Below are 26,222 nucleotides of genomic sequence, written 5' to 3' on the forward strand. Positions count from 1 at the left end.
GCTACATGTTTGGATCGATTTGATTGGTACAGCCATGAATTAAAAAATCATATAAGGAAAATAATATTATAAACATAAATGAATAAAACCCAACTATTGGTTTGTTCTTCCAACTCCACTTCAAAACTGATAAAGATATCAGAATAAGATCTTCAGTACCTGAATAATAAACCCATCCACGTGTAAAATAAACCAAACCATTTGCGCATTTGAAAGACCCCCGAGTAGCTCTCAATATTTTTTTTTTTAAGTCCAAACTTTTGTCTTGTTTATTCTGCCTCTGTTAGATTAAGTCTGACTGTATGATTATCTTCAATTATAATATAAAAGCAAAACCTATACCACAAAGATTTAAGATGCTCCGTTATTCCAACGCCCCTGATTCTGATTTAATATACAGTGTATACAGTTAGACAAACGTAGGCTATAGCAAGGGTCTAGGGGGCGTGGTTACTGTTTGGAGAAGCATGATTGGGCGTGGCGTATGATAATTAGTAACCCCGCCTCCTCTTTTGGTGACTAGCTGCCTGAACTTGAACACTGACGGGCAGAAGGCTGCGACCGTGACCACAACCGGCGGAGATAAATCCAGAAGCCGACTGTGTATTTTCCTTCGTTTGTTTGTTTCTGTATTTGTTTTATGAAACCGTTTGAACCCGTTGTGTTCACTCATTCAGGACTTCGTATAGGTATTTAACACCGACTAAAAGCCGGGGAGTTGTGCACAAAAAAAAAAAAAAAAAAGCTGATCATGTCCAGGCGCAAACTTGGGAGCCGACCGCAACACCTGAGCGTGATTCAAGGTAAGCTTGGAAAACTTGGGCCACGTCTCAAACCGCACACTACTACACGTATATCTGAATCGCCACCAGTGGTGGACACGTGCACGATGCAAAAACCTGTAGACTACAATTGTAAACACGCAGTGTGGCATAGTTGACGTGCTATTTTTGTGACCTACTATGCGGTTTTCTATTCAGCCATCAATAGTAAAAATAAGTCTCATAGTCTACATGCTGTAATCACTGTAATTCCTACAGGTTATATTAAAACACAACCTTGTGTTAAAGAGGGATTTCTTCTTCTCTCTTATGATTTTATATGCACACATGACAAGTGTCAAAAAGCTGGACAAAAGCTGACCCCTTGACTGTTTTAGGATTGTTGAAGTGAGTCTATCTTCTCTAGGCTAGAACTCGTACTTCTGATCATTATTGTGGATCATTTGGACTACCTTGGTCACTTCTCGTCCAGGTTGGAGACCCAACACGCCGCGCAACGCCACTTTACTTCCTTATTGCATCTTCCCGACTTTCACATTTTTTCCTTTCTCTCTCTCTCTATGTGTGGTAATTCATTTAAGTGTTATTAAATCTCATTATATATTATTTTTGGAGCCTTGTGTAGACTGTGGTGCATTTTAAATATTTATTATTCTCACCCCAGGAAAGACACAAGGAGGCACTGAGTCAGTGCTTTTTATAAACACGCTTTAATTTGGATGTGGTTGTGTTGATAAAACACTGTCAGGAATAAGAGCCAGCAATCAAAAATGTTTGTCAGTTAGTCTGAAACTAATTTTTAAAAAAATGTTCAGTACAAAAACATTGATTGACTGCCAAGTTCTCACCCCCACCCACCCCCTAACTAGAGGTGCAAGGTTGCCAGATTGAATCCGCCAATCTACGTTTTTTAGACCTAACCGTTTTTTTAAAAAAACAAGTCTAGCTTCACTCCAAAGCAGTCAACACGGTACCTCTGTTCAACTGTGTCTGCTATACATGTTCCGCAATGTAATGCGAGAAAAATAGACCGCCGTGGAATCGAGGTCAATCTGGCAACCTTGCGCGCCTTTACCTGACCGCAGGACGGTGCAGCCGCGCCTAGTGCGCAAAAGCAGCAGCAGAAACAGGAAAGGTGACATTTCTGGGTAACCACGAATGCGGTCCTGCCCATCCTTGGTGTTGTCTGTGCCTGTAGTGGGCACTAGCAGGGGCATCATGTCCAGAGGTGCTAGATGGAGGATCACTGCTTAAATGTCACCTGCAAGAACCATCCTCCATCAAGCACAGAGATAAGAGATGTTCCTCTTACTGAGAAGAGAGTTATTTTTAGAAGATTGTAAATATTGTGCTCACAGCATGTCGCAAGACTGGGCAACGCGGAGGTTTATTTATTCACCTCATTTCAATTAGATTTCTTGCTTATCATCACCACCAAGGGTTCCAACAGTCCTAGCCCGCATCGTCAGCAGTTAACTGTAGACCTGTATTTCAGTCTAGTATTCTGACTTCTCTGCTCACTAACTTCTGTAACTTTCCAATTACTGGTTGTCCGTGTAGTCCTATTTACAATGTCTCACAGTCGGTCCAACTGCTGGCTCTTGTGACAAATTAATAATGTCGCATGAAAGCTTGCATGAAACTTGCGAGAAGCGACCCGAGCGTGTGTTGTGTGTAAAGTGTCAACGAGTTGAAGCAGTTGGTGTCGTCGCTGTGCGCAGTAGCTGAGTGAGAGTGTTTCCTGTCTGAAAGCAAGCCGAGTGGCAGAGACACAGGAAGTGGCCAGCATCTGCTGACCAGACAGTGTCCGACTGAGGGTGCCAGATAAGCACGCTCCACGGGGCTGTAGAGAAGTGAAAGTAACACTTCGTTAGAAAGCCTGACACAAACAAGCAAGTGAAGGTCTATTTGATAGATTGGTTAGGCGGGTCATTTAGAGCTTCAGGGGTATACATGTGACTGTGAGGTGAGAGAGACAGCAGTTGTTTGTTGAAAGATCTTAAGTACTTTATTGACCTATTTTATAGTGGAAATGATCATTTGGTCACTTGACCATGTCCAGTAGAGTCGATGCATTTAGAGCAGGCAACAATTCAATATGATCAACATAGGGCTATTTTGATATTGATACAATAACATACAACAAGAGTGTGATCACTATTGTGGTAACAGCTCGTTCTGGCTGTTGATGGGTGGTGTTCACTTTGAGGAGTAGGAAGCCACACCACTTTGGTGTGACTGACAGGCATAGAAGACACACCTCATTTACGACGACTGACAGGCACAAAAGCCACGGCTCCATTTTTGTCGATGACAGACATGGAAAGCCATGCTTCTTTTACCTGGAATGACAGGCATACAAGCCACGCCTCCTTTACTAGAAATAAAGCCTATTTTATACTCTCTTCCAAACATGTTTTGGAAGCGTTTTTGAAACATTTTTTCATATTAGCAGTTATGAGGCACTTCAGACGTCCCACAAGTTGCAACAGAAATATCTGTACACCACTCCAGCACTTCACCTATAGTGTTGGGCAACTATATGATCACAATATCAGGATAAATTGGGTCACAGTGCAATTTTCTGAGAGTATTGTGGGTCAATATTATAATACCAGATAATTAGGTAACTGGTAAAGAATAATAAATGCTTATGTCCAATCAAATAATTTTCCTCGTTCTCCTTATTCATTGCAAATTTAAACTTCTAAATATTGTGATGCCTCATGTCTTCAAGCAGTTTTGCCATATCACCCAGCCAGGTAGCTAGAAGTAACTTACGAAGGTGTGATTTTACCTGTTACTGCTTCCTCTTTCCCTTCTGCCTTGTTTGATGGACAGACTGCAAATAGCCAAGAAGTTCGTTTTGGGCAGGACTCGGGAGCATTTCTGATAAATGTGCCTTGACAGCACAGAGAAGCTTGATGGGGCGAAGACTGTAAACATGAAATTGTGAAAGTATGAAAGAGAAAATGCGCAGTGACGAATCAAAACTGAATAACATTTCTGAATAATAGTAAAGAATAATAAACCATTACTACGAATAATTAGACCAATACAAAGACACCTGGATTACAATCAGCTGTTAATTTTTGAAGTGATGCAGCTGTGTAGTCTGGTTAAAACTGATGCACCAATTTGTGAGTCATGAAGACTGAAGGTGACGATGCCAAGGGAAATAGGGGGCAAGTTCCGTGGCCGAAGAAACGGAGGCATTCAGTTCCTGTCTAGGTTTCTGGTATTAGCAACCATGAACCATTAAGCCGATAAGGTTGCGTGTAAGATGACGGGAGAAAAAAAATCCCCCATAAACCTGTATTTGTGCTTGTGATCTCTCCTTCAGATGCCCCAGAGCCTAGCGTGAATTCGAGCCCACCCTGCTCTCCTGGAGGCAGCGATTTACTGACATGCGGTCAGTGTGGTCAGGCCTTCCCTCTGGCTCACATCCTCACCTTCATCCAGCACAAGCAAGGAGGATGTAGCAGCACTAGGCCTGGCCCACTGGACCACACACCTCAGTCTCCAGCCAATCATGCGTTCCGACGTGGCCCCGGTGTGCAGCTGGAAACAGGCTATGTGGAGCTGAAGAGGATGACAGGCAGTCGTTGGGAGGAAGAGTCAGGTGTGAAGGTGGAGCCTAACCTAGCAGGTGAGTTCTGGGTGTTAATTAATGTCGATCTTTCATTGTCCTTCCATTTAACGAACTTGCCCCCAGTCCGTCTCATTAGATCGCCGTTGCTGCGGTGCTGAGGCCTCTGTGAGTTAGAGATGCTGACGCTAATTGTATGGAAGGGATAGGCAGTATGGTTACACACTGTCTTGCATAAACACACACGCACATTTGTACACACCCCGGGGGGGTAAGTGGGAAGCGGTGCACACCTGAGCATCTCCTTGGCTCGGTCTCTCAGGTGAGATGTCCAGGTAAACAGAGCGCAGCCAGGCCATGCAACAGCACAAGTCCCAAAGTAGTGTACACATACACACCGTGAGCTCCCACTCAATACTGTTCAGCAATTATAATATGGCACTTAAAGGAGTAGTTTGGTGGGGGGGGGATTTTAGCCAAAGCAAGTTTGCTGTCCACATTTTACTTCTTTAGTTGTACACTTCAATTACGAGGTTTATGCAAATACCAAGAAATGGCAGTCCATCTCAACCCTTAAACATTATATACATGCTTAAAACAACATCATACACTACGCTATTCTTAAGTAAATAAATACTTTTGTAGAATAGGAGAGATTTTGACATTTAGAGGGCGGAAGGATACCAGATTGTACGAAGGCTAAAAAGTTATTCCAGTTGTCCAAGATGGATGACCTCAAAACATTGCAGTGTTTATCTATATGGTGAAGTTTTGTTCATTTTTACATTACAGTAGGTCTTATCTTGTGTTGCAAGCTACATCAAGTCTGTGTGACATTACAGAGCTGGATAGCATAGGCTAAGAGTTACTGTTTGTATGGAGTTTCGAATGTTCTTCCCATATTCTCCCCATGTCCACCTGGCTTTTCTCAGGGTTCTCTGGTTTTCACCATTCTCCCAAAAAACATACTTGTATGTGCCTTGGCTATACTCCATTGCCTCTAGGTGTGAGTGAGTGAGTGAGTGAGTGAGTGAATGTGTATATGTGTGGTGCATAGTGATGGACTGGTTGCCAGATTATGCTCCAGCAGTTAATGTAAGTGAATGAATGAATGAATAAATTAGGATTTTTTTAATTTATTTGATTTTTGAAAATGTATTTTTTACACCTGCTTCCAAGCTCTTGGACGAAACTAATGAAGTAAACTTCAGACACCAAAACTGTCCTGCATCTGAGTTAAAGGGCAGCATCGTGTCAGTTAGATAATTTTTCTGAACCGATTTTCGATCAATTCTTTTGCCAACCTTAACCAACCCGAGTTATAAAAATCTGTCAATTCTAGAACAACTGAAGGGTCTGAATTTGCATATTCTGCATATTCTGCAAACTCCGATGTTGGCCAACTTGTTTTGAGCCTTCCAGCGTGAGAGATTCTTTCGCTAGGCTTGAATCATGCAGTCCAGTCACAGAGGTTTGTACAAACTTCAGACATTTCACTTATCCTTAGTGCCTTGTCTGCAGGTTTCACACCGTCTTACTGTGAGTAGCATAATGACAGTAATGAACTTTTTAATATAATCCTGGTTGATTTCCTGCCAGTCAATGCACTCATTTAGTTACATTGCTCAGAAATTACTAAGAAAAAGAAATCAGAGTGTCGAGCTAATGTTATCCTGCTCCGTGCATGTGGTTTGTCTTATTCTACAGTAATCTGGCAGGGTCACTAGTCTGTTCAGGTGCAACCGTTGCTCTTTATTTGTCCGCTTAGTGAACTGTGACTTCCTGTGACTTGACTCACACCTCGGCTGCAGCAACCCAAATCGAGAGCTGCTGTTACCTTTCCCTGCTAAGCTAAGCTAACATGGCAGTTTATTAAAGGTGACAAGTGTTCGCCGAGGGACTCGGTGGTTATGACTGATCATTATCTACAGCGCACGCACACATGCACACTGACGCGCACATGTTTGCACTTCCTTCCTTTGTGTGGAGCTCAAGGGACAGACAGCTCTGCCTCTGTCTGTCCATGTGTGTGTGTCTCTCTCTCTCTCTCTCTCTCTCTCTCTCTCTCTCTCTCTCTCTCTCTCTCGCTCTCACCATCACTCTCTCTCTCTGCTTCACAGGGCTCAGTCCTTCTTCGTTCACATTTATGTTTGTTTGATGCTAAGGACAGGTGTCAAGGCAGGAATAAGTTCAGAAGTTTGTTCAGTATTCTGATGTATTGAGTGTCTCTTTGAGATGGTGTGCAAGTGTAAGACTGTGTGAACGGATGAGTGAGGGACAGTAATGCGATTTAGTTTTTTCACTCTGACTCATCCAGCGAAAAGTCAGTTACCCCACAACAGTAATGTGTCCCTCTGACAAGTGCATGTGTGTGATTTTAGCACCTTGGCCAGTTTGTGTGTGTGTTTTTAAAGTAACCATGTGATGGATCATTCAGACAATACATTGATACCCTATCTTCACCATTCTCCTTCATTCTCGTGCCCTCATTATCCCCTCTCTCTTTCTCTCTCTCTCTCTTTCTCTCTCTCGCGCTCGCTCTCTCTCGCCCTCCCACCTTCTCTTTTCTTCCTCCATTCCCAAGGGAGAGAAGATTCCGCCTGCTGCTCGTTAGAGCTCCCAGCCAATCTGCATTTTTAATTAGCAGTTATTGCTTCTGCTTAATATGCAAGTGCTACCCTGGGCCAAATGGGAATCCTTACAAAAAGAGTGAAGGAGAGGGAGGAAAAAAGGAGAGGGGGAGAGAGAGAGAAAGAGAGGGAGAGGGAGAGAGAGAGAGAGAGAGAGAGAGAGAGAGAAAGAGAGGGAGAGAGAGAGAGAGAGAGAGAGAGAGAAAGAGAGGGAGAGGGAGAGGGAGAGAGAGAGAGAGAGAGAGAGAGAGAGAGAGAGAGACGGGTTGGGTATTGTGTTTCACTCCAGGACCTCGAGACAAAAGCCCCCCTGCACCCCTCCCCTGTCTCACCCACCCAAGGGAGAGATTTGGAGGCAGAAGGGGACTCACACTGAGGGTTTCAAGGTGCACTCATCGAAGTGATGTTTTTTCTAGGTTGCTTAATGTCATGTAGGGCTTCTTCTCTTTGTTCTTAAGTCAAACTTATTTTTTGCTTCTTTTTTTTTTTCCACCGCTCCTTTTAACCTCCTTCCCAAAGGCTCAAAGGCATGTCTTCTCCTCTAAGCTCTCTCCTCTCCAGGCCTAGAGCCTTAGACAGAGGGCAGAGGCAGAGACACTTTTTAATCTTCTCACCCCTTAAACCCCCTCCCAATAAAATACAGAAGGATTTTGACTTGAGGAGACATGAAAGAGGCTTATACCATTCAGCCCTGAGCCCCTTTGGCAGCCAAAAAAAATTAAATGCACCCCCCCCCCCCCCCCCCCCCCTTCAATATTTGGGATCCTGTTTCCCATTTTGATTTATGCAGAAAAACCCCATTTATCAAGCAGGCTGACTCAGGGTTCATTTGCATAAAGCCTTCGTTTCGCCTCGTTCCGCTAATTAGCAATTTGCTGCTTAATTGGTGAGTGGCTCTCAGAAAAAGAGACAAAGCTCACCATATATTTGAAGATATCCTCAGACCTCTTTTATGGCAGCTTCAGTCTGTGTCCTTCTTTTTACACTTGACACACTCTCCTGTGGGCACACCTAGCAGCCTTGACCCTGGCAAGGTTACTGACGTTTTTCCTAAGCACGGTTTCTCTGCCAACCTACAGAGACAACACTTTGCACCCGGTTTTGCTTTTCACCATTTTAATTTCCTTCATCATTTTATGGATAAAGACTTGCTGTCACACATGCATACCATTTCATCTATTCTAACTCTGGCTGTAGCATGCCCTACTTTTCACGTTTGCCGTTAAACCTGTTTCTGCCCTGCACAAACGAAATGACATTACGTTCTACGAGTTATGGGCGGCTTCTGCTGACGTCCTTTCATTTTCATGCTGCAAACTGTCTCACGCATCATCACAATGCATTCACACACATGACCTTAGGCAGAGAGGGATGTCATTTTCTTACTGGACTAGCCATGCCTGTTCTGGTGGCCCCTGATTTGCATTTTCACTTTATTGCATTTTTACCTGTATGCCAGTGTTCCAGTGTAAATTTGAATATGTGCTCTTAATAATTTCAAGTAAAATGGTCTCTACGTTCTTGTAATAAGTTTCCTGACATGGTGGTTCCACAAAAAAGGCATGAGATAACAGAAAAAGAAATGTAAGCACTCCGATTTTTACATTTATTAAGAAATCCAGGATCCATTAATATGGGAGGTCTGAATACAAATTAGAAATACTCCCAAACCTGCACACCAGGTTAAGCGATGTTGAATGACCTGCGATTGCATGTTGAAATTTGATTGGTTCTTGGACTTTTAGGATACGTTTAATGCTAACTCAGATTTTCAGAATTTCAGATTTTCCCCATTTCTTAAAAGAACATGGCAAACCCTCTGTAGTGACAATTTCAGACTTTGACCAATGTACCACTTGTGTACTCCCTCCAAAATTCTTGTCAAATAATCTCCGTGTAATTTCTGTTTGCAGATGAGCCATCCAGTTTTACCTGCCTGGTTTGTGAATGTCAGTTGCCTAGTGCATGGGCTCTCCTCCAACACGCCCAGTACAAGCACTCCCTGAGTCTCTACCAAGTCGAGGTTAATCATAACCAAAAGCCCAAACCACCAGCCATGATGGATCCACGCCACCTGGGTGCCACACTGGCCACTGCCTTCCAGACTTCCTCTACCTTGAAACGTTTACCCCGCTCCCATCAGCTCCAGATCCATGCCCCCTTGTCAGGAGGACAGGATCCTCAGAGCATGAACTTCTCAATGTGTCTGCAGCGGCTGGCGGAGGTGAGTGTTGGGAATGGAGGAGTCGTGCCCTCGCCATCTGCATCTCCACCTGCCGCTTCTCCTTTTCCTCACTCTACCCCTCCATTGGTAAGCAAGTTCTCTTGTGAGGTCTGTGGCCAGAATTTCCAGTCCTTGCGCAGCCTTTCTGCTCATCGGCGCACACATGCCACTGAGAAGCCTTACCATTGTGCTGTGTGCCAGCTATCCTTTGCTCAAAGTGGAGAGCTAGCTCGTCACATGAGGAGCCATCGAAAAGTTCCAGAAAGCTCATTAAAATTGTCAGACATCTCCTTAAGAATGCCAAATTTTGTCACTGCCACCACAAAAGAAGATGGAAACGCCCCAAGCAGGTTTTCTCAGCAGGGATATGGGGATGGTGGGCATCAGGAAAGTGACACTGCAGGTACAGGTTTGATCCTGTTGCCATCCCAGCCGAGAGGAGCCAACCACAGTTTGCAGAGGTGCTATCAACTTCACACGGAGGTAGATGAGGAGGTGCAGGTGGAGCCGCAGCATCCTTCACCCTATGGCAGCCCTTCAGAGGGCTCACTGGACAGCGGAGAGACTGGTGAGAGCGGCATCGCCAGCGGAAACTGTACTCCCAAGAGGCCTGAGCGTGACGGTGAGGTGGAGGCAGAGGTTGAATGTGTGGATGTGGTGCCTGATTGGCAACAGGACACTGAGAGACGGCAGTCTGGTGGTCGAAAGAAGAAAGAAGAAGCATGTGAATATTGCGGCAAACGATTCCGCAACAGTAGCAACCTGACTGTGCATCGGAGGAGCCACACTGGCGAACGGCCATACCGTTGCGGTTTGTGCAGTTATGCCTGTGCCCAGAGCAGCAAGCTGACACGCCATATGAAGACCCACGGCGCCCGTGGCGCCCGTGCCCCCTTCCAGTGTCAGCTCTGCTCTGTGCCCTTTACCGTCTACGCCACACTGGAGAAGCACCTCAAGAAGACGCATGGTATTAGCCATGCCACCGTTGGAGCCTACAGCCAGAACACACACTCTCTTAGCCCTCCTCTTGCATACACCAACCTTGCCATTAAAATGGAGGATGATCCCACCATAGAGCACTCTGAAGCCCCACTCCAAACCATCACAGAGGGTGTGGCAATGCCCAAAACTCTCAAAGAAGAGGAATCCGAGACGATGGTCACCACTGATGGTGCTGTCTCACCCACTCCTGAAGATGCCAGCCATAAAGTAGAGTTGAGTCTTTCTCCAAGAACTGCCTGAACATTGAGGAATCCTTCAGGGATCATACTGACCACAACCAGCACACCAGACGCTTGGATCTGATTCTGCCCAGCCCCTGGTCAATATATCCCTCAATAACTGAGGTACCAAACCCATCTTTTGGTGAATAGGAGCCACTTTTTGGGCTATGTAATTGATCAGCTATTCTAGATCGGATTGCAATCAAGTGCCTACATGTAGACAACTGTGACCATTCATGCAAGGATTCAGGATGTATGTATGATATTTGAAATGTTTTGCGCTCATTACGGTGAGTGAGTTGACTTGTGATTGTCCAGTCTGTCCAGGACTATAGAGGCTATAGTTTTTTCAGCCCCAAAAGAAGACGGGTGAATCAGCCTAGAGCATCAATGATCAAGAAAGATCAAGATTGTCTGTACATGATTCTTATTCGTTTTTTTGTTCCAAGTTTCTTAGAGGTTGGTTATTTGTAAAGAGCTCTGTTTATTACAAGAAATTGCACTCTCAATTTTAGTGACTCTTAAAGTCAAATTGACATGGAAAGTGAGAATTTTGTAATGCTCTCTTTCCCCAACATTTTTGAGAGAATTATACTGGCAATGGGGAATTTTTTTATAAAAATTTGTTGTTGTTGTTGTTGTGGTTGTTTCAACTGAAAATCCTTTTAAACTTGGAAACAGTCTTAATCTGTGTCCTAAACACTGGACCTTAATTTTGGGATACTGTTTATAATCAGCACAGTTTGGGTATGTGGCAATGAGCATCAACAATCATTACACAGACTTCTGTGTTCCTCATCTCAAACATGCATGGCAATGTCTTCGGGATCTTTGTAAATGTCAGCGCTTCCACATTCTGTGCATTGTAACCGACTCGTCTCGAAAACTCTAGCTGCTCTTCTATGCATAAAGCTTCATTTTATAATGGAAAAGAAACGGGTGTCTGTATGCTTTCTGTTTGGACTGTGTTTCTGTTTACAGATTAATGTTCTGTTTGTTTAACTGCATGTCGTAAAATGTTAAGGTGTCTTTTGCCCTGTGACTTCTCGTGAGTGCTGCATGTTGTATGAGTGCGTAAATGAAATGTCTTGCTTTCAGAGGAATGACTGGGTGGGGAGCAGCACTGACCTGTTGCCTGGAGTGTGTGTGTGTGTGTGTGTGTGTGTGTGTGTGTGTGTGTGTGTGTGTGTGTGTGTGTGTGTGTGTGTGTGTGTGTGTGTGTGTGTGTGTGTGTGTGTGTACACATGGGTTCAAACATGTCTTATTGTATGTATGCAGAAAAAGTTTAGTCTATTTTCTATGCTTATTGGTGTCTGACAGTTTGACTGTTTTCTTTTAAATAAATAAAAAAAATACAGTTCTGACTATTTGAATATAGACAAATGTGAAAAGCCGTTGGGCACAACAGTGTCCATCACTTCAGGGAATAGCACGCTGTACATAGAGAGCTTCACCCTCCTTAATGATGATTTATGAAGACCTTCCATTTTGTTGTTTGCTTCATCTGTATTGATTTCAGTTATATCTGTTATGTATGTGTAATATTTTCCCCCAGCATTCCATGGGAAGCACATGCCTTCGCTGTAAAGCAGACATAATTTTGTTATTCTGTGCCTGTGCAGGTGAATATTAAAAGACTGATGCAAAGTCGAAAGTGTCTGTGTGTGTGTGTGTGTGTGTGTGTGTGTGTGTGTGTGTGATGGAATGGAACCTGCCACTGCTTGTTTGAGAATACATCAAGAATTCATCCGTGTTTAGACTGGAGAGCTGCTCTTCTCCCTCCTTACTTCCTTTGAGTTGTGCTCGGACTCAAAGGTCATTCCGAAAGCCCACACCTGTATTTGAGTGTATTCCAATAAGCACACTTTTCCACTGATAATAAACATCGGGTTAAGTGTAGAAGCAGAACCAACTTCTGTTCGAGTTCATTATAACTTTGTACTCAAAGTTATACAGTAGATCTGCTTAACTGTATTACACTTAATGGCCATTATGTTACATATGCCTACATAAAACCTCTCAGAACAGCAGTAACACGTTGGAGTGCGTATCAATCACAGCTCTTTTCTATACATATACATATACAGTGAGGGGAAGTAAGTATTCCGACACGTTTGTTTTTGTTATTTAATATACCTCCAGTGCATATATCCACTTCAGATTTACACACACTCGTATTTATGAATATGAACAAAACAGTGTGCATTCATTAGCATAAATAAAGACATTTTGTTTAAAAAAAAAAAATTTATCAGGAAAACATGTTGAGACACTCAGGGTCAACATTACTAAATACAACTCAAGTAGGAAAAGCAACAGAGCCATAGCAAAGACCTTAAATAGCCTTGTTAGTACATGGTATAAGTAGTAAAAGTTCAATGAAGTACTCAAGGTTACCAGAGAATCAAGATGTTTCAGACAAAAGTCCTTCACCAGCAGTGCAAGTTAAGTGCTTCTGCAGCTGTAGGGTACTGTACACACATGCACGGTGTATCCACCTACATTACTCTTTTCTCTGAAATGTACTGCATTCATTTTTTTTCCTTCTGAATCTGTGAAAGATATATTTGAAACAAATATTCAGACCCTTTACTCAATGCATTGTTAAAGCAGTATTGGCAGTAATTACAGTCTTTTTGAGTCTGATGCTATGAGCTTGGCACACCTGAATTCAAGGATATTCCTCCAGTCTGTTTAGAGGAACCTCCAGGTATTTCCAGAAACATTCAACTGGGTAAAAACCAAGCTCCGTCTAGACCACTCAAGGATGATCATAGTCGTGTCTTCTCTGTGTGTTTCTGTTGTCTAAAGGTTAACTTTCGACCATGTGTGAGGTTCTGATCACTTTTTTTTTCTACAAAGATGCCTATGTGTTATGATCTGTTGATGTAGCACTTGGCATTCATGCTAAAGAGTTCAAACTTGTATGGAGCCACAGAACATTCGCAAAAGATTAGTTGACTGTTTATTAACGGTACAGTACACATACAATGTGCTACTTTAGAAACTTAAATGGATAATAATCATGGCTTAGTGGTTAGCACATTTGCCTCGCACCTTCAGGATTGGGGGTTCGAATCCCACCTCCGCCCTGTGTGCGCAGACTTTGCATGTTCTCCTTGTGCTCTGAGTACTCGGGTTTCCTCCGCCAGTCCAAAGATTGATTTCCAAATTGTCTGTAGTGTGTGTGAGATTGTGCCCTACAATGGGTTGGCACCTGACATCCAGGGTGTCCCCCTGCCTTGTGCCCCAAGTCCACTGGGATAGGCTCCAGGCTCCCTGTGACCCTGTGTAGGATAAGTGGTACAGAAATGGATGGGTGGATTGATAATAATCACAAACTTGTTATTTGTTATTAATATGTTATGTGTTATTACATTACCTTAGCTACCACTCTTTAGATTAGTCCATTTCTGTGCACACTGGAGCTTTCATTTTTTCTCTGGCATCGCTAGAAAATTTAGGATTTGTCCACTTGTGCAGGACCTCTGTAGTTCCATCAGAGTGACCTTCTGGTTCTTACTGCCCACTCTATTAGACAAACCATGCACAGTGTGTGTTAATTGTCCTCTAGGGCTTCATCAGTGTCAGTTTGCAACCGCAACACCACTGGTTTTTGTTTGGTGGACTGTTCTTCAACACAGCAGTGACTTTGAATGCCAACAATGCTGCTGCACCAGATCCACTCCTTCTTCCAGCTCCAGCTACACTAACATGTCTCTGATGAGAATGACACACCAAAAAAATAATCTTGTCAGTATTCTTCTTGTAGTGGTCTCTTTCCATTGGTGGATGGAGTAGGGAGTGGCCACAAAGTGGCCTACTTCATAAAATGGCCAATGAGAGAAAAAGAGAGCTTGACATGCACTAGTATATATGAAATTAAACTCTGAAAACAATCGAACTGAATTTTAAAGTGTTCAGAGAATAGAATGAGATGCGATGCCTGGCAGAAATGGGTATTAAATTATTTATAGGTCAAGATGGGAGGTTACAGTGGTGTGACTAAACCAGAATCCCAGGATTGTGGGAGAGATCTGGACAGAGTGCTAGTGCGAGTTACAATAATGTCCGTCTCCTCTGTAATGGGACTAAACCACGACGACAGCATCTTCAAACCAGCCCCTTACCCAAATCCCCCCCACCACCATCACCCATTCTCTATCTAATGATAGTGCTGCTCTGTGATCCCTATAGTTCATTAACAAGCAGGCTTTTTAATGAGCTTTCAGCCTGGAATGGGGGAGGCTGAGTAGCAGGGACCATATGTAGCTCTCACCCCGATGCCCAATTATCACTGCGTCAGAACAACTACAGAGGGGGAGGCGTTGGGCAAGCACCAAACCGTGTCATTTATACCTCTCCAGTTTAGGTAAATTCCTTTCACTGGCTCTCGTCAGGGGAGGGAGAATTACAGGTGAGCATCCTGAGACCGGCACCACCCCTACTTCCCCATCAACACCCTCCAAACCCGTACACACACACACACACACACACACACACAGACACACACTCATACACCGTCCGTTGAAAGCTGCACAGTTCATACAACACCATTTGGTGACCACACAGACTAATTACATAATGTAATGTGAGAATGTGAGAATGGAGATAGCCCCAAACCAAACTTTCCCAGGTGCCCTTTGTCTTTTCTGGGCCACATCTCAACACCGGCACAGAGACAGCAAGCTCAGCAGAGCTGAGACCGTCCAGCACCCGTGTCACTTTGACTAATCCGAAGGCCGCACCTCTCTGCCCTGAGCTTCCCCGACTAACCTGTCGGTGTATATGTGTATGGGTAGGTGTGTGTGTGTGTGTGTGTGTGTGTGTGTGTGTGTGTGTGTGTGTGTGTGTGTGTGTATGTGTGTGTGTGTGTGGACTTTGAGCAACATGCCCATGAGTGACTGCACAGTCTACAGGCCTTTGTTTGATCCGGAGGGTGAGGCCTCCACAGGTGTACAGGTCACACTCACACACACACACACTGTTGTCTGAATTTCAAGAGAATGTCAGGAAGGCAGTTATGTTGGAATAACCCAATGCTATTTTGCCTGGTTTTACAAACAAAAATGATCCGACTCTTTGGATAAAAGTACCATTTCCTGAAACAGCAAGTCAAAATACATTCTCAGTCCAAAACATGTTAAATTATTTTCTTTAGGAACATGTAATTATATACATACATATGTATTTTAAGTCCATATTTTCTGGACAATAAAACATCGCCCTAAATTCTGGTCACTGTGTTATGTAAGTCACACTTCCTTTATAGCATACATTCTGTAAAGAAGAGGTTGAGGTTAGGGAATTGGCTTGTTATGAAAATTAATATCAGACCATACTTAATGTATAGCTCTACTGTATATATGCTTAACATACGGACATCTGCAGTTGAAGTGTATACTGTACCGTTTTTACATAAGACTTAAAAATTACAACCAGTCTACAAAAAATTACAGCAATTGAAAATTTATTCAAATTTATCTAGTGGTTCCTGTTATAAGATTACCCTGAACCAAATATTATATTATTTAAAAATGTTTTTACTAATATAAATTTTTTACATTTCTTATTCTATTGGCAGATCACTTTGCTTCTTTCTACAAATAATTGCTTAGCAAATTAGCTCAGTCATCTGCCAACAGAAGAAGACTATTTCAAGCTTGAAATTCATTTGAAAAATGTCTAGAAATAGGTTTAATAATCTTTAATTGAATGGTTTATTTTAATCTTATAAGAGGAAATAATAGATACAGTATGTGAAATAACAGATGTTACATATAAAAAAAAATCTCCAAGGATCACAGCTGGAGAATTGCAGAAGTTAGTTGTGTCTTGGGGTCAGAACGTCTCCAAAACTACAATCTGAAGTAACCTACATCACCACAAGTTGTTTGGAAGGGTTTCAAGAAAAAAGCCGATACGCTCATCCAAAAACAAACTCAAGAGCGTCTTCAGTTTGCCAGACACTACTGGAACTTCAAATGGGATCAGGTTCTATGGTCAGATGAAACCAAAATAGAGCTTTTTGGTAATAAACACCAGAGGTGGTTTTTGTGCACACGGAGAGGTAGCCATATGGGAAAGTACCTCATGCCCACGGTTAAATATGGTGGTGGCTCTAATGTTTCGGGGCTGTTTTTCTGCCAGAGGACCTGGACATTTTGTTAGGATACATGGCATCATGGACTCTATCAAATATCAACAGATATTAAATGAAAACCTAACTGCATCTGTCAGAAAGCTTAAAATGGGCCATGGTTGGATCTTTCAGTAGGACAATGATCCAAAACATACATCAAAATCAACACAAAAATGGTTTACTGACCAGAAAATCAAGATCCTGCCATGGCCATCCCAGTCCCCTGACTTGAAACCCATTGAAAACCCGTGGGGTGAACTGAAGAGGAGAGTACTCCAGTGTCACCTCGAAATGTGAAGGATCTGGAGAGATTCTGTGTGGATGAACGGTCTCAGATCTCTTGCCATGTATTCTCCAACCTCACCAGGCATTATAGGAGAAGACTCAGAGCTGTTATCTTGGCAAATGGACATAGCACAAAGTACTGACTAAAAGAGTGCCAATAATTGTTGCACACCTATATTTAACAAAGATTTATTTTTTTTTTTAAATAACCTGTTTTTTTGTTTGCAATTGTCTGATATCCATGAGAGCAGAGAATTTTGGGATTTTTTTTTAAATAAAAGGTTAAACAATAAAGACAATTTGTCACAGCCTTCTTTGCTTATAAGGTGCCAATATCAGGGGAGGGCACTGTATATGGTAGATGTACCAGAGGTACCAGATGTACCAGCAATACGGCATATACTAGGTGTTTATCATGGTACATCTGTGCTCACATTGGCAATCTAATAAATAATACTCATAATAATTCATACTGTAATTAAAGCTCGCTGACCTGCTGCTGCTGAGCTCAATGTACTCGAGCCATTTCAATAACAAATAATGCACACAGTGACATGGGGTTCCATCAGATCAGTATGGGTGTGTAATTAAGAGCTCAAAATGATTAAATTACACCAAAGCTTGTGCTCAGATCTGCATGCACAGCACTTTCTGTGACTAAACAAATGTGACGGATGATCTTTAATGCTAGCTGAAATGCACACTCCGATTTATGTCCTTACATCAGATTTAAAAAAAAAAAAAAAAAAAAAAACAGAAATGAAACATTCTTAATTGCATTTCTTAACGATGCATCAATGTCCGTTGTTGCTTTCGTCATCCCTCTTTGTTCTCCTGTGACAGGGACTGAGAAGAGAATGATGCAAGAGAGGAGAAGGAAAGAGGGAAAGCAAAGGAAGGACCTGTTAAAGGGCTAAACCACAGAAAGGTTCTCTAATGCTTTTTTATCCTTCATCCCAAAACCTGAAATCCCACCCTGGTTCTTTACCGAGACCACAGAGAGAAATCTGAAGCCTAAAATTACCCTCCTTCTCCCCACGGGAGTGAAACACAACGGTCCAGCTGCCTAACGCTGGACTACACATAGACAACCACGCCGCAGAGGCGTAGAGATAAAGGCAGATCTGGATTTATACAATGATTCATTCTTACCACAGATGACAGGGCGATGTGGGTTAAACCTGTTGCGGCTTGCACTCCAAGATGCTTGCATTCCTAAGGGGCCGCACATGGTGTGGTCAAACGCTACGCTGCTTTGTGGAGCTCTCCACGTGGACCATTTACAGGTAACTGAACATCAACTAGAAGTCAAGTTGAAAAATCGAGCTGTTTCACAAAATCCTGAGATTTGTCATTAACAATTGAGCATTGCTTTGATACTATGACATTTGCATATTCATGAACTCTTCGAGGTCCTTGACACACATCCTGCTTCCCTGCCGACACCAACATGTTTTCTCACAAACTAAAATCATGATTTCACTCACGATTTGTGCCGCCAGATACATCGCTGCGAAGGTGAGAACAAGCCTTTGCACCTCTTGCAAGATTGTCACAGCGACACAAAAGGCTTAAGCCAGAGCAAACAACTTTCACCAGAACATCATACACAAAATTGATCAAAAAAACTGCCTAAATGAAACCCTCACACCTTTCCACATTCACCACACACCTTAGCATTAGGTGTTACTCCTTTACAACCTCAACAAAAAAGAACTGTTATCCTGCAGAGAGGAAGTGACAAAAACAACAAAATATGTTCGCACAGCATATGGTGCCCTCCAAATCTATCATCACACACACACACACACACACACACACACACTTACACATAACTCACTCCTGGTTCCCAGCAATGGACGGACAGACTGGTTCAACTAGCCTTGCCTCAATACAGAGCACACAGACCGCAGCTATGCCCACATGCCATGACCTGCCCTATAGCACTAACCGGCACTGGTGAGTTATAGCTCTCCACGTTGCAGGAAGGAAGCAGCCTTTTCAGTAGGGGGCCTCGCTCAAGTGGGACAACAGAACCGGTTAAACTGCCGTTAAAGCTCTTTCAGATATCATACTGGCATAACTATATTTTATGTTTTATTCATACTCATATTTATTACTACTACTTTGATCAAAGTGGCATCAGCACATTTCAATTGACTAATCTTTAAAGGAAATATGAAAGAAAGAGTTTGATAGCTACGATTTATTGTATGATATACACTCTTTCTAATAAAAAAAAAAAATGTTAGATCTGGAAAACTTAGCGTTCTTCATTGATTCCTGTGGTGAACCCTTAGAGCTTATACATGCACCTTATACTTCCGCAAATATATATATATATATATATATATATATATATATATATATATATATATATATATATATATATATATATATATGCTCCAGGATTCCTGCAACCCTGTGTAGAATAAGAGGTACAGAAAAAGGATAGATGGACGAATAAAGTTTTATTTTTTAAATTGTTGAATTTGTGGTTGTTGTTGTTGTTGTTGTTGTTGAGCAAGCATTACTTATGTATGAGTCAACTATTGTTTGTTCAGAAATATCCTGTGACCACTTTCAGAGTATATTGTACCTTCATGTCAGGAACGTAGGGGGTCATTTCGGATGTTGACATCAGATTTGATCATCAAATCAACTCTGTCAAGAGCAACTTCTTTCAACTTGCTAAAATCAAACGATTTGTTCCATTTAATTTCATACCCTGGACAGAATTTACTCTCATCTTGACATACAAAGCGCATATATATATATATATATATATATATATATATATATATATATATATATATATGTATATATATATATATATATATGCGCTTTACATATATTTGTTAATAATTCCTCTTTAGCATGGATACAGTTCTGCTAGTTTGTAAAGGCCTTCAGGAACTTGCACCTGCCTACATCACTGATATACCGAGACTGCATTCTGCTCCCAGGTCTCTAAGATTTGGTTGTTCCACAAACCCAACTAAGACTGAAGAGTGACCATGTCTTTGCAGTCACTACCCCGAGGCTATGGAACAGCTTACCGCTGGACATTAGGTCTGCTTCCACTGTTAAATCAACAAATAGTTGTATATCTTACCTTTTTGGTTATATAAAGTGGATGCCTGTGTCTATTGTCTTGTTGCAACTGTATGTAAACACGCTTTATAAATTAACTTTGTTGTTCTAAAAACCTCCACTCTTCTGGGAAGCATGGCTGTGGAGATTTTCTCATTTAGCCACAAGATCATTAGTGAGATCAGTCGCTGATGTCAGGTCGGAAGCACAGTTGGCGTTCCAGTTCATCCCAAAGGTGTTGAGTGGAGTTGAGTTCAGGGCTCTGTGCAGGATACTTGGGTTTTTCCACTCCAACCTTGGCACACCATGTCTTCATGGACTTCACTTTGTGCATAGGGGCATTGTCATGCTAGAACATGTTTGGGCCTCTTAGTTCCAGTGAAGGAAAATTATAATGCTACAACATACAAAGACATTGTAGACCATTGTGGGCTTCCAAATTTGTGGCAGCAGTTTGGGGAAGGAACACATATGAGTGAGTGTGATGGTCAGGCCTCCACAAACTTTTTGGGTATATAATGTACGTCTTCAAACATATAGCAACTATGATAGTGTCATAAGACTACATAACAGTTAACATAAGAAGCATAGTGAAACCATAAAAACCATGTTATGTTCAGAAGAACAACAGAAGAGTTGTTACCATAGTAACACCGTGGCAGCATCATAGTAAAATCTAATAATACTTCTATGAAACATAATAGTAAAGCCATGGTAGTATTGTGATCTAATATATATGATATACCACCTATAATTACCATGAAGCACCACAGTTAAATCATGGTAATATCATTTTTTTTTAAACCATAGTAAACTAAAATTAATTTTCATAAGGAGACTTAACAGGTATCACTCATATGATATTCATTTTACATATATGGCATTTGGCAGATGCCCTTATCCAGAGCGACTTACATTTATCTCATTTATACAACTGAGCGTTAAGAGCCTTACCCAAGGGCCCAATGGTGGTAGCTTGGCACTTGGCAGTACTGGGGCTTGAACTCCTGACCTTCTGATCAGTAACCCAGAGCCTTTAACTACTTCCCTATGCCACTGCCACTGCATTCATAATGCAATGGTTTTTACCAGAATATATTGTGTGTGTGTGTGTGTGTGTGTGTGTGTGTGTGTGTGTGTGTGTGTGTGTGTGTGTGTGTGTGTGTGTGTGTGTGTGTGTGTGTGTGTGTGTGTGTGTGTGTGTGTGTGTGTGTGTGTGTGTGTGTGTGTGTGTGTGTCAACAGGTGTAACATTACAAACTATGTGAATTCTGGCTCTGACTGTTCCTCAACCTCAGTTACACCACTCCAGTTCATAAATTAATACATTTGTGAAAAATGTACATAATAAATTGAAATGTTCATTTCTGGTTTCTTTGTGAAGCCATTTTTTGACAAGGTCATTGTTCAAAGTGCTATATAAATCAGTTTAAATGTAATTGAATAATTGGTTGTGAATGGTAATTGTTTAGGGTTTTTTAATCCAGTTAACGCAGTTATTATCTTTGTACTTAGAACATTTTCTAATGAATTTAGTAGTCTAATTAAAATCACTATAGCCCTGACCAGGCTGTTACTTGGGATGAACGCACACTGTAAATGCATCATACGCTGACTCAAGGGTCAAGGTTCACTTGCACCCATAAGCTTCATATCTGACATGACTTTTTTGTTATGTGCCACAGGATCTCAATCTTCATCTCAACCTGATGTAAGCTTTTGATCTGTATTTATATCTGTTTAAAACATGTTATCTGTTCATTCCAAATAATACATTCATATCCGGTTACATGCCTATGAGCTACATTAACTAAAAGCAAACATACTTAGGCCTACATAAAACTAAAGAAGCAAACCGCTGGCAGAAAAATGTCTTTACTCAATTTCCCACTACACCAAATAAATTGAGTAAACTATTTTTTTTCCCCAGTGAACAATTGTTTTAAAGGAACCACAAAGTAGCATAACTATTACAAAAGTTTCTTTTATTATTATTTTTGTTTAAATAGCAGGTCATTCATTAGAGCTTGTGAATGGCTCTAGATTTAACTGATAACCTGAATGAACTATGAAAGTTCAAGTTAAAGTCTAAACTATGTAGTGAAAGTCTAAACTGTGCAGTTTTCAAGGGCAAACAATACGACACAAGTCTTTAGAGAATGCATGGAAAAGCCTAGCAGTAGCAACTCATAGTGACCGGACTTATTTACATTATAATCATTAGAATCGTGAAGATGTTTTGCCATTCCTTTCTGGGCGAAAGTGAAATGCTGTAGCATGGGACAAAGAGGGTTGAGGAAAGGGGAATGTGATGTGATGGTCAAACAAACAAGACCAGGAAGTCTCCATTTAGTATCTGATCTCCAATCACCCTTTCCTGGCCTGGGAACCTACAGGCAGTAATTGATGCTGGTGCGGTGTCCCCAGCCTGAAGGTCATGAGGTCATTGGTGTAGTGGAGTCCTGAAGGAGTGTCAGGGGTGGTTCAACGACCTTTGTCGTCCTGCTGCACAATTCCCTGAGTAATCCCTTAATTCAAAAGGCCATACAGAGATAATAGAGAGAGCAATAATAGAGTTCAATTGGGATGATTAGGCACATTTAGATCTGTCTCCCAATTACATATGTTTGTCCTTGAAATCTCAAACTGACAGGGCAAACTCTTGTGTGTCAATCCAGTTAATTAAATCCAATTAATTGTGGTCGGTCTTGAAGACCCATCATTGCCTCCTAAGTATCTGACACTGAGTTTAGGTCTTCAGTTAAATAATTTAGCACCATATTGAGCAGTCTTTGACTTTGGGAAGTCTCTATGGGTTTTTGTTTGTTTGTTTTTGTTTGTGTTTTTTCTGGTTTCCCTGGTCTGCAGTGAGATCAGGCTAAACTCAGTTCTGATTGTTTTATTATATAAATGCATTCTGTATCTATATCAATAATAATAATAATAATAATAATAATAATAATAATAATAATAATAATAATAATAATAATATAATAATAATAAATTATAATAATAAATTTCACAAACAAACAACAGACAGTTACCCTGTGTGTGAGGAGTTTGCATGTTCTCCCCGTGCTGTGGGGGTTTCCTCCGGGTGCTCTGGTTTTCTCCCCCAGTCCAAAGACCTGCATGGTAGGCTGATGGACATGTCCAAAGTGTCCGTAGTGTATGAATGGGTGTGGGAATGTGTATGTGAGTGTGCCCTGCGATGGATTGGCACCCTGTCCAAGGCGTACCTCACCTTGTGCCCCATGCTCCCTGGGATAGGCTCCAGGTTTCCCCGTGACCCTGAAGAAGGATAAGCAGTATAGAAGATGGATGGATGGACGGCCGTGACAGTTATTGTGGACGGGATGCTACAGATTTTAACAGTGTGCTGACATCTAGTGGTGGACTTGTGTCATACTCTGTCCAATATTTTAAAGAATGGAAATCTGAAGTGGTTGAAGTTGAATAAATTAAAAATGATGACATTTAAAAAACTTTACTGGAGGGAAAAACCAAAAGGTTATAAAAGGTATAAAGGATAACAATTTATTAGAAAAGTCAACATTTTTCAAGATTCAAGATTTGAATTGTCCCATACACAATTATATACAGTATATAACTTGCAGTGAAATGAAAACCTGCCCTACTCCTCTTTAGACTGTGCAATTAATAAAGTCATGTTTGGTTTGCTACTCCCGGATCTCCCGGATCTTATTTTCGCCAAAAGATTTAAAAAAAAAAATATATATATATATATATATATATATATATATATATATATATATATATATATATATATATATATATATATATATACACTCCTTTTTGTTTCAAACTAAACAAAAAATAATCGCATTTATTTTTGACCATTTACAGTACTATTCAAACGTCTTTGCTATACTATTTTTTTTGTTGTTGTTTAATAAAATATTTATTTTTATGACTTCTGCTTTATAGAGTCAGTACAAAAACATTTTAAATGTCCAAACAACAACAACAACAACAACAACAACAACAACAACAAAATAATAGTAATTATTATTAAATGTTGTAGAAAAATGTTTGCATGCCAGTAAAGAAAATAACATATTACATATTACACCACTTTCCCTTATAAAACTGCTCCCAATGTGTACCTGAGACTACTGATGATTTTTTTTTTTTTTTAAGTAAAGGTTGGTGACTTTGTTTACTGACTTTTGCACAGTGATGTATATTTATGGCTGTTTTCTGCTCTGCTATCTTGTAAATGGTAAATTGACTGAATGAATTGGTGCGCTTATGGCACTTTTGCGCGCTAGGCGGATTTCAATATCAATAGGCTACTGCACAGAGCTGGGCGGACACCAGAGGCAGGGTGAGATACTTAAACTTCTACAAACTTCTCCCCTTAAATTTACTCAAAACTTTGAGCTTAACCTAGATCTAGCTGACTGAGCTCCTGCTGAGACATGTCGGACAGCGCCTCCGATCCGGGCTCCATTACCAATCCGATGAAGTTTAAGAATCAGGACTTCGTGTCTCTGCGCGATGAGTGTCTCCAGTCCGGAAAACTCTTCGTGGACCCGAGCTTTACTGCTGATCAGAACTCCATCGGCATGCCGGCAGATCCAGACCCCAAAATGGCCATCAAGTGGCTTAGACCTAAGGTATCCATCTGCACATTTGCACATCTGCACATCTGCACAAGGTATCCAACAGCATATTATATCCTACTGGTTCTTGCATTGTCTCAGGATCTGAATTCTTTGGAAACCCATATTAGGTGCTATAACAAGTTTTTACCCGGTAGGGTCTTTTATGTAATCTCGCCTAGGTGTGCTTGACCTGGACACAAAACTAAGGATGGGATGGTGGTTTGAAAAGACCAGAGTGATTCACTAACTGCTGAATTAGTATATGAGTAACTGGGTTGGTGCCATTATTTTCGAGCAGGAGAGCCCAGCTGAGTCCTACATACACGCTCAGAAAAAAAGAGGCACTAATGTGTACAGTTCCTTGTTGCTGGGGTGGCACACTTGTCTTTTCTACGCTTGATATGTATACATGTTTGACCTGGATATGTGGATATTGCACACCTTTTGAAAAAGGTACATATTTGTAATTAGCTTACTTAATTAGCTGCATACACCCTTCTATGTAAATGATATATACTAAAGCTACAACAAAATATGTATCTTTTAGGGTACCACCCCAGCATCAGGGAAATATATATTAATACATTAACATATACATATTTGGTATTAATATATATTAATACCACATCTAGATTTAAGTCAGGGAGGAAGTTTCTGGTCCGTCTTTTTAACTATTGCGGTTTCACGCAAGATGTCAAGCGTAATGTTGACCCAAAAGCATGTATATACAGTCAGGTCCATAAGTATTTGGACCATGACACAATTTTCGTAATTTTGCCTCTGGACACCACCACAACGGATTTGAAATGAGGCAGTCGAGATGTGTGAGCTTCTTAAGGTAAAGAAATTAAATGTCTGATGACCTCAACCCAATTGAGCATGCTTTTCACTTACTGAAGATACTGAAGGCAGAAAGACCCACAAACATGCAGCAACTGAAGGTGGCTGTAGTAAAGGCCTGGCAAAGCATCTAAAAGGAGGAAACTCAGCATTTGATGATGTCCATGGGTTGTATATTTCAGGCAGTCATTGACTGCAAATGATTTGCATCCATGTATTAAAAATAATCCTAATATTTATTATTATGATAGTTTGTCCAATTTCTTTTGAGCCTGTGAAAATGGTAGGACTCTGCAAAAAATGGCTGTAATTCCTAAACGGTTAAGGCAATATTTTTGTATGTAAGCTGAACGTCTACACTTCAATCACATCTTAATTGCTTCATTTCATATAGGAATTTTATAGGACCATATAGGAATCAGAACTGTATATGTATGTTTTTTTTGTTTTCCTTTACAAGACCCATGGGTCAATAATCGACATCTCTGGTCAGTTGGTGCTTACTGTGTCTCTGTGTTGACCCTACACACGTGTCTCCAATCTGTCTCTGACTCTACACTATGTTGTCCTCACCAGTTAGCCCATAAACACACACACACACACACACACACACACACACACACACATATATATATATATATATATATATATATATATATATATATATATATATATATATATATATATATATATATATATATATATATATATATATATATATATAACTCAGGCAGTTTGAAGCAGGAATTAGTGAGGATAGGAGTGAACCCTTGATTGGCACATACCC

At 41.1% G+C, this 26,222-nt stretch overlaps 2 protein-coding genes and 1 long non-coding RNA gene across 11 annotated transcripts in view; 2 read left to right on the top strand and 1 right to left on the bottom strand.

Moving 5' to 3' along the window:
* The first annotated feature begins 515 nt into the window (after positions 1 to 515).
* Positions 516 to 12,119, top strand: znf296 (zinc finger protein 296). The gene is made up of 3 exons (XM_047154744.2): positions 516 to 803; positions 4,126 to 4,431; positions 8,915 to 12,119. The coding sequence occupies exons 1-3, from the start codon at positions 752 to 754 to the stop codon at positions 10,465 to 10,467; spliced, it is 1,911 nt and encodes a 636-aa protein (XP_047010700.1). The 5' UTR covers positions 516 to 751; the 3' UTR covers positions 10,468 to 12,119.
* Positions 12,120 to 12,561: 442 nt separating this feature from the next.
* Positions 12,562 to 18,845, bottom strand: LOC124626756 (uncharacterized). Of its 4 annotated transcripts, none has more exons than XR_008393852.1 (4): positions 18,705 to 18,845; positions 18,028 to 18,176; positions 13,831 to 17,721; positions 12,562 to 13,735 (listed from the first exon to the last, which is right to left on the bottom strand). It is a non-coding gene; the product is annotated as an uncharacterized LOC124626756 (long non-coding RNA). The 4 variants fall into 4 exon arrangements; XR_008393849.1 differs by lacking the exon at positions 18,705 to 18,845 and adding an exon at positions 18,363 to 18,698; XR_008393851.1 differs by lacking the exon at positions 18,705 to 18,845 and having other exon boundaries at positions 13,831 to 14,168; positions 18,028 to 18,698.
* Positions 18,846 to 24,272: 5,427 nt separating this feature from the next.
* Positions 24,273 to 26,222, top strand: part of capn12 (calpain 12) — a 37,327-nt gene continuing 35,377 nt past the window's right edge. For 3 of the 6 annotated variants that reach the window (XR_006981519.2, XR_008393854.1, XR_008393853.1), the window contains exon 1: positions 24,273 to 24,607. Coding sequence is in view for 2 of the 6 variants with exons in the window: in XM_017466328.3 (XP_017321817.3) it covers positions 24,410 to 24,607 (198 nt within the window). In the remaining 4 variants the exon portion in view is untranslated. The remainder of the gene's footprint in view (positions 24,608 to 26,222) is intronic. The other 3 variants (XM_017466328.3, XM_053677877.1, XR_008393855.1) reach the window with 2 other exon arrangements.

This window comes from Ictalurus punctatus, chromosome 4 (assembly GCF_001660625.3).
Source record: "Ictalurus punctatus breed USDA103 chromosome 4, Coco_2.0, whole genome shotgun sequence".
NCBI classification, from domain to species: Eukaryota; Metazoa; Chordata; class Actinopteri; order Siluriformes; family Ictaluridae; genus Ictalurus; species Ictalurus punctatus.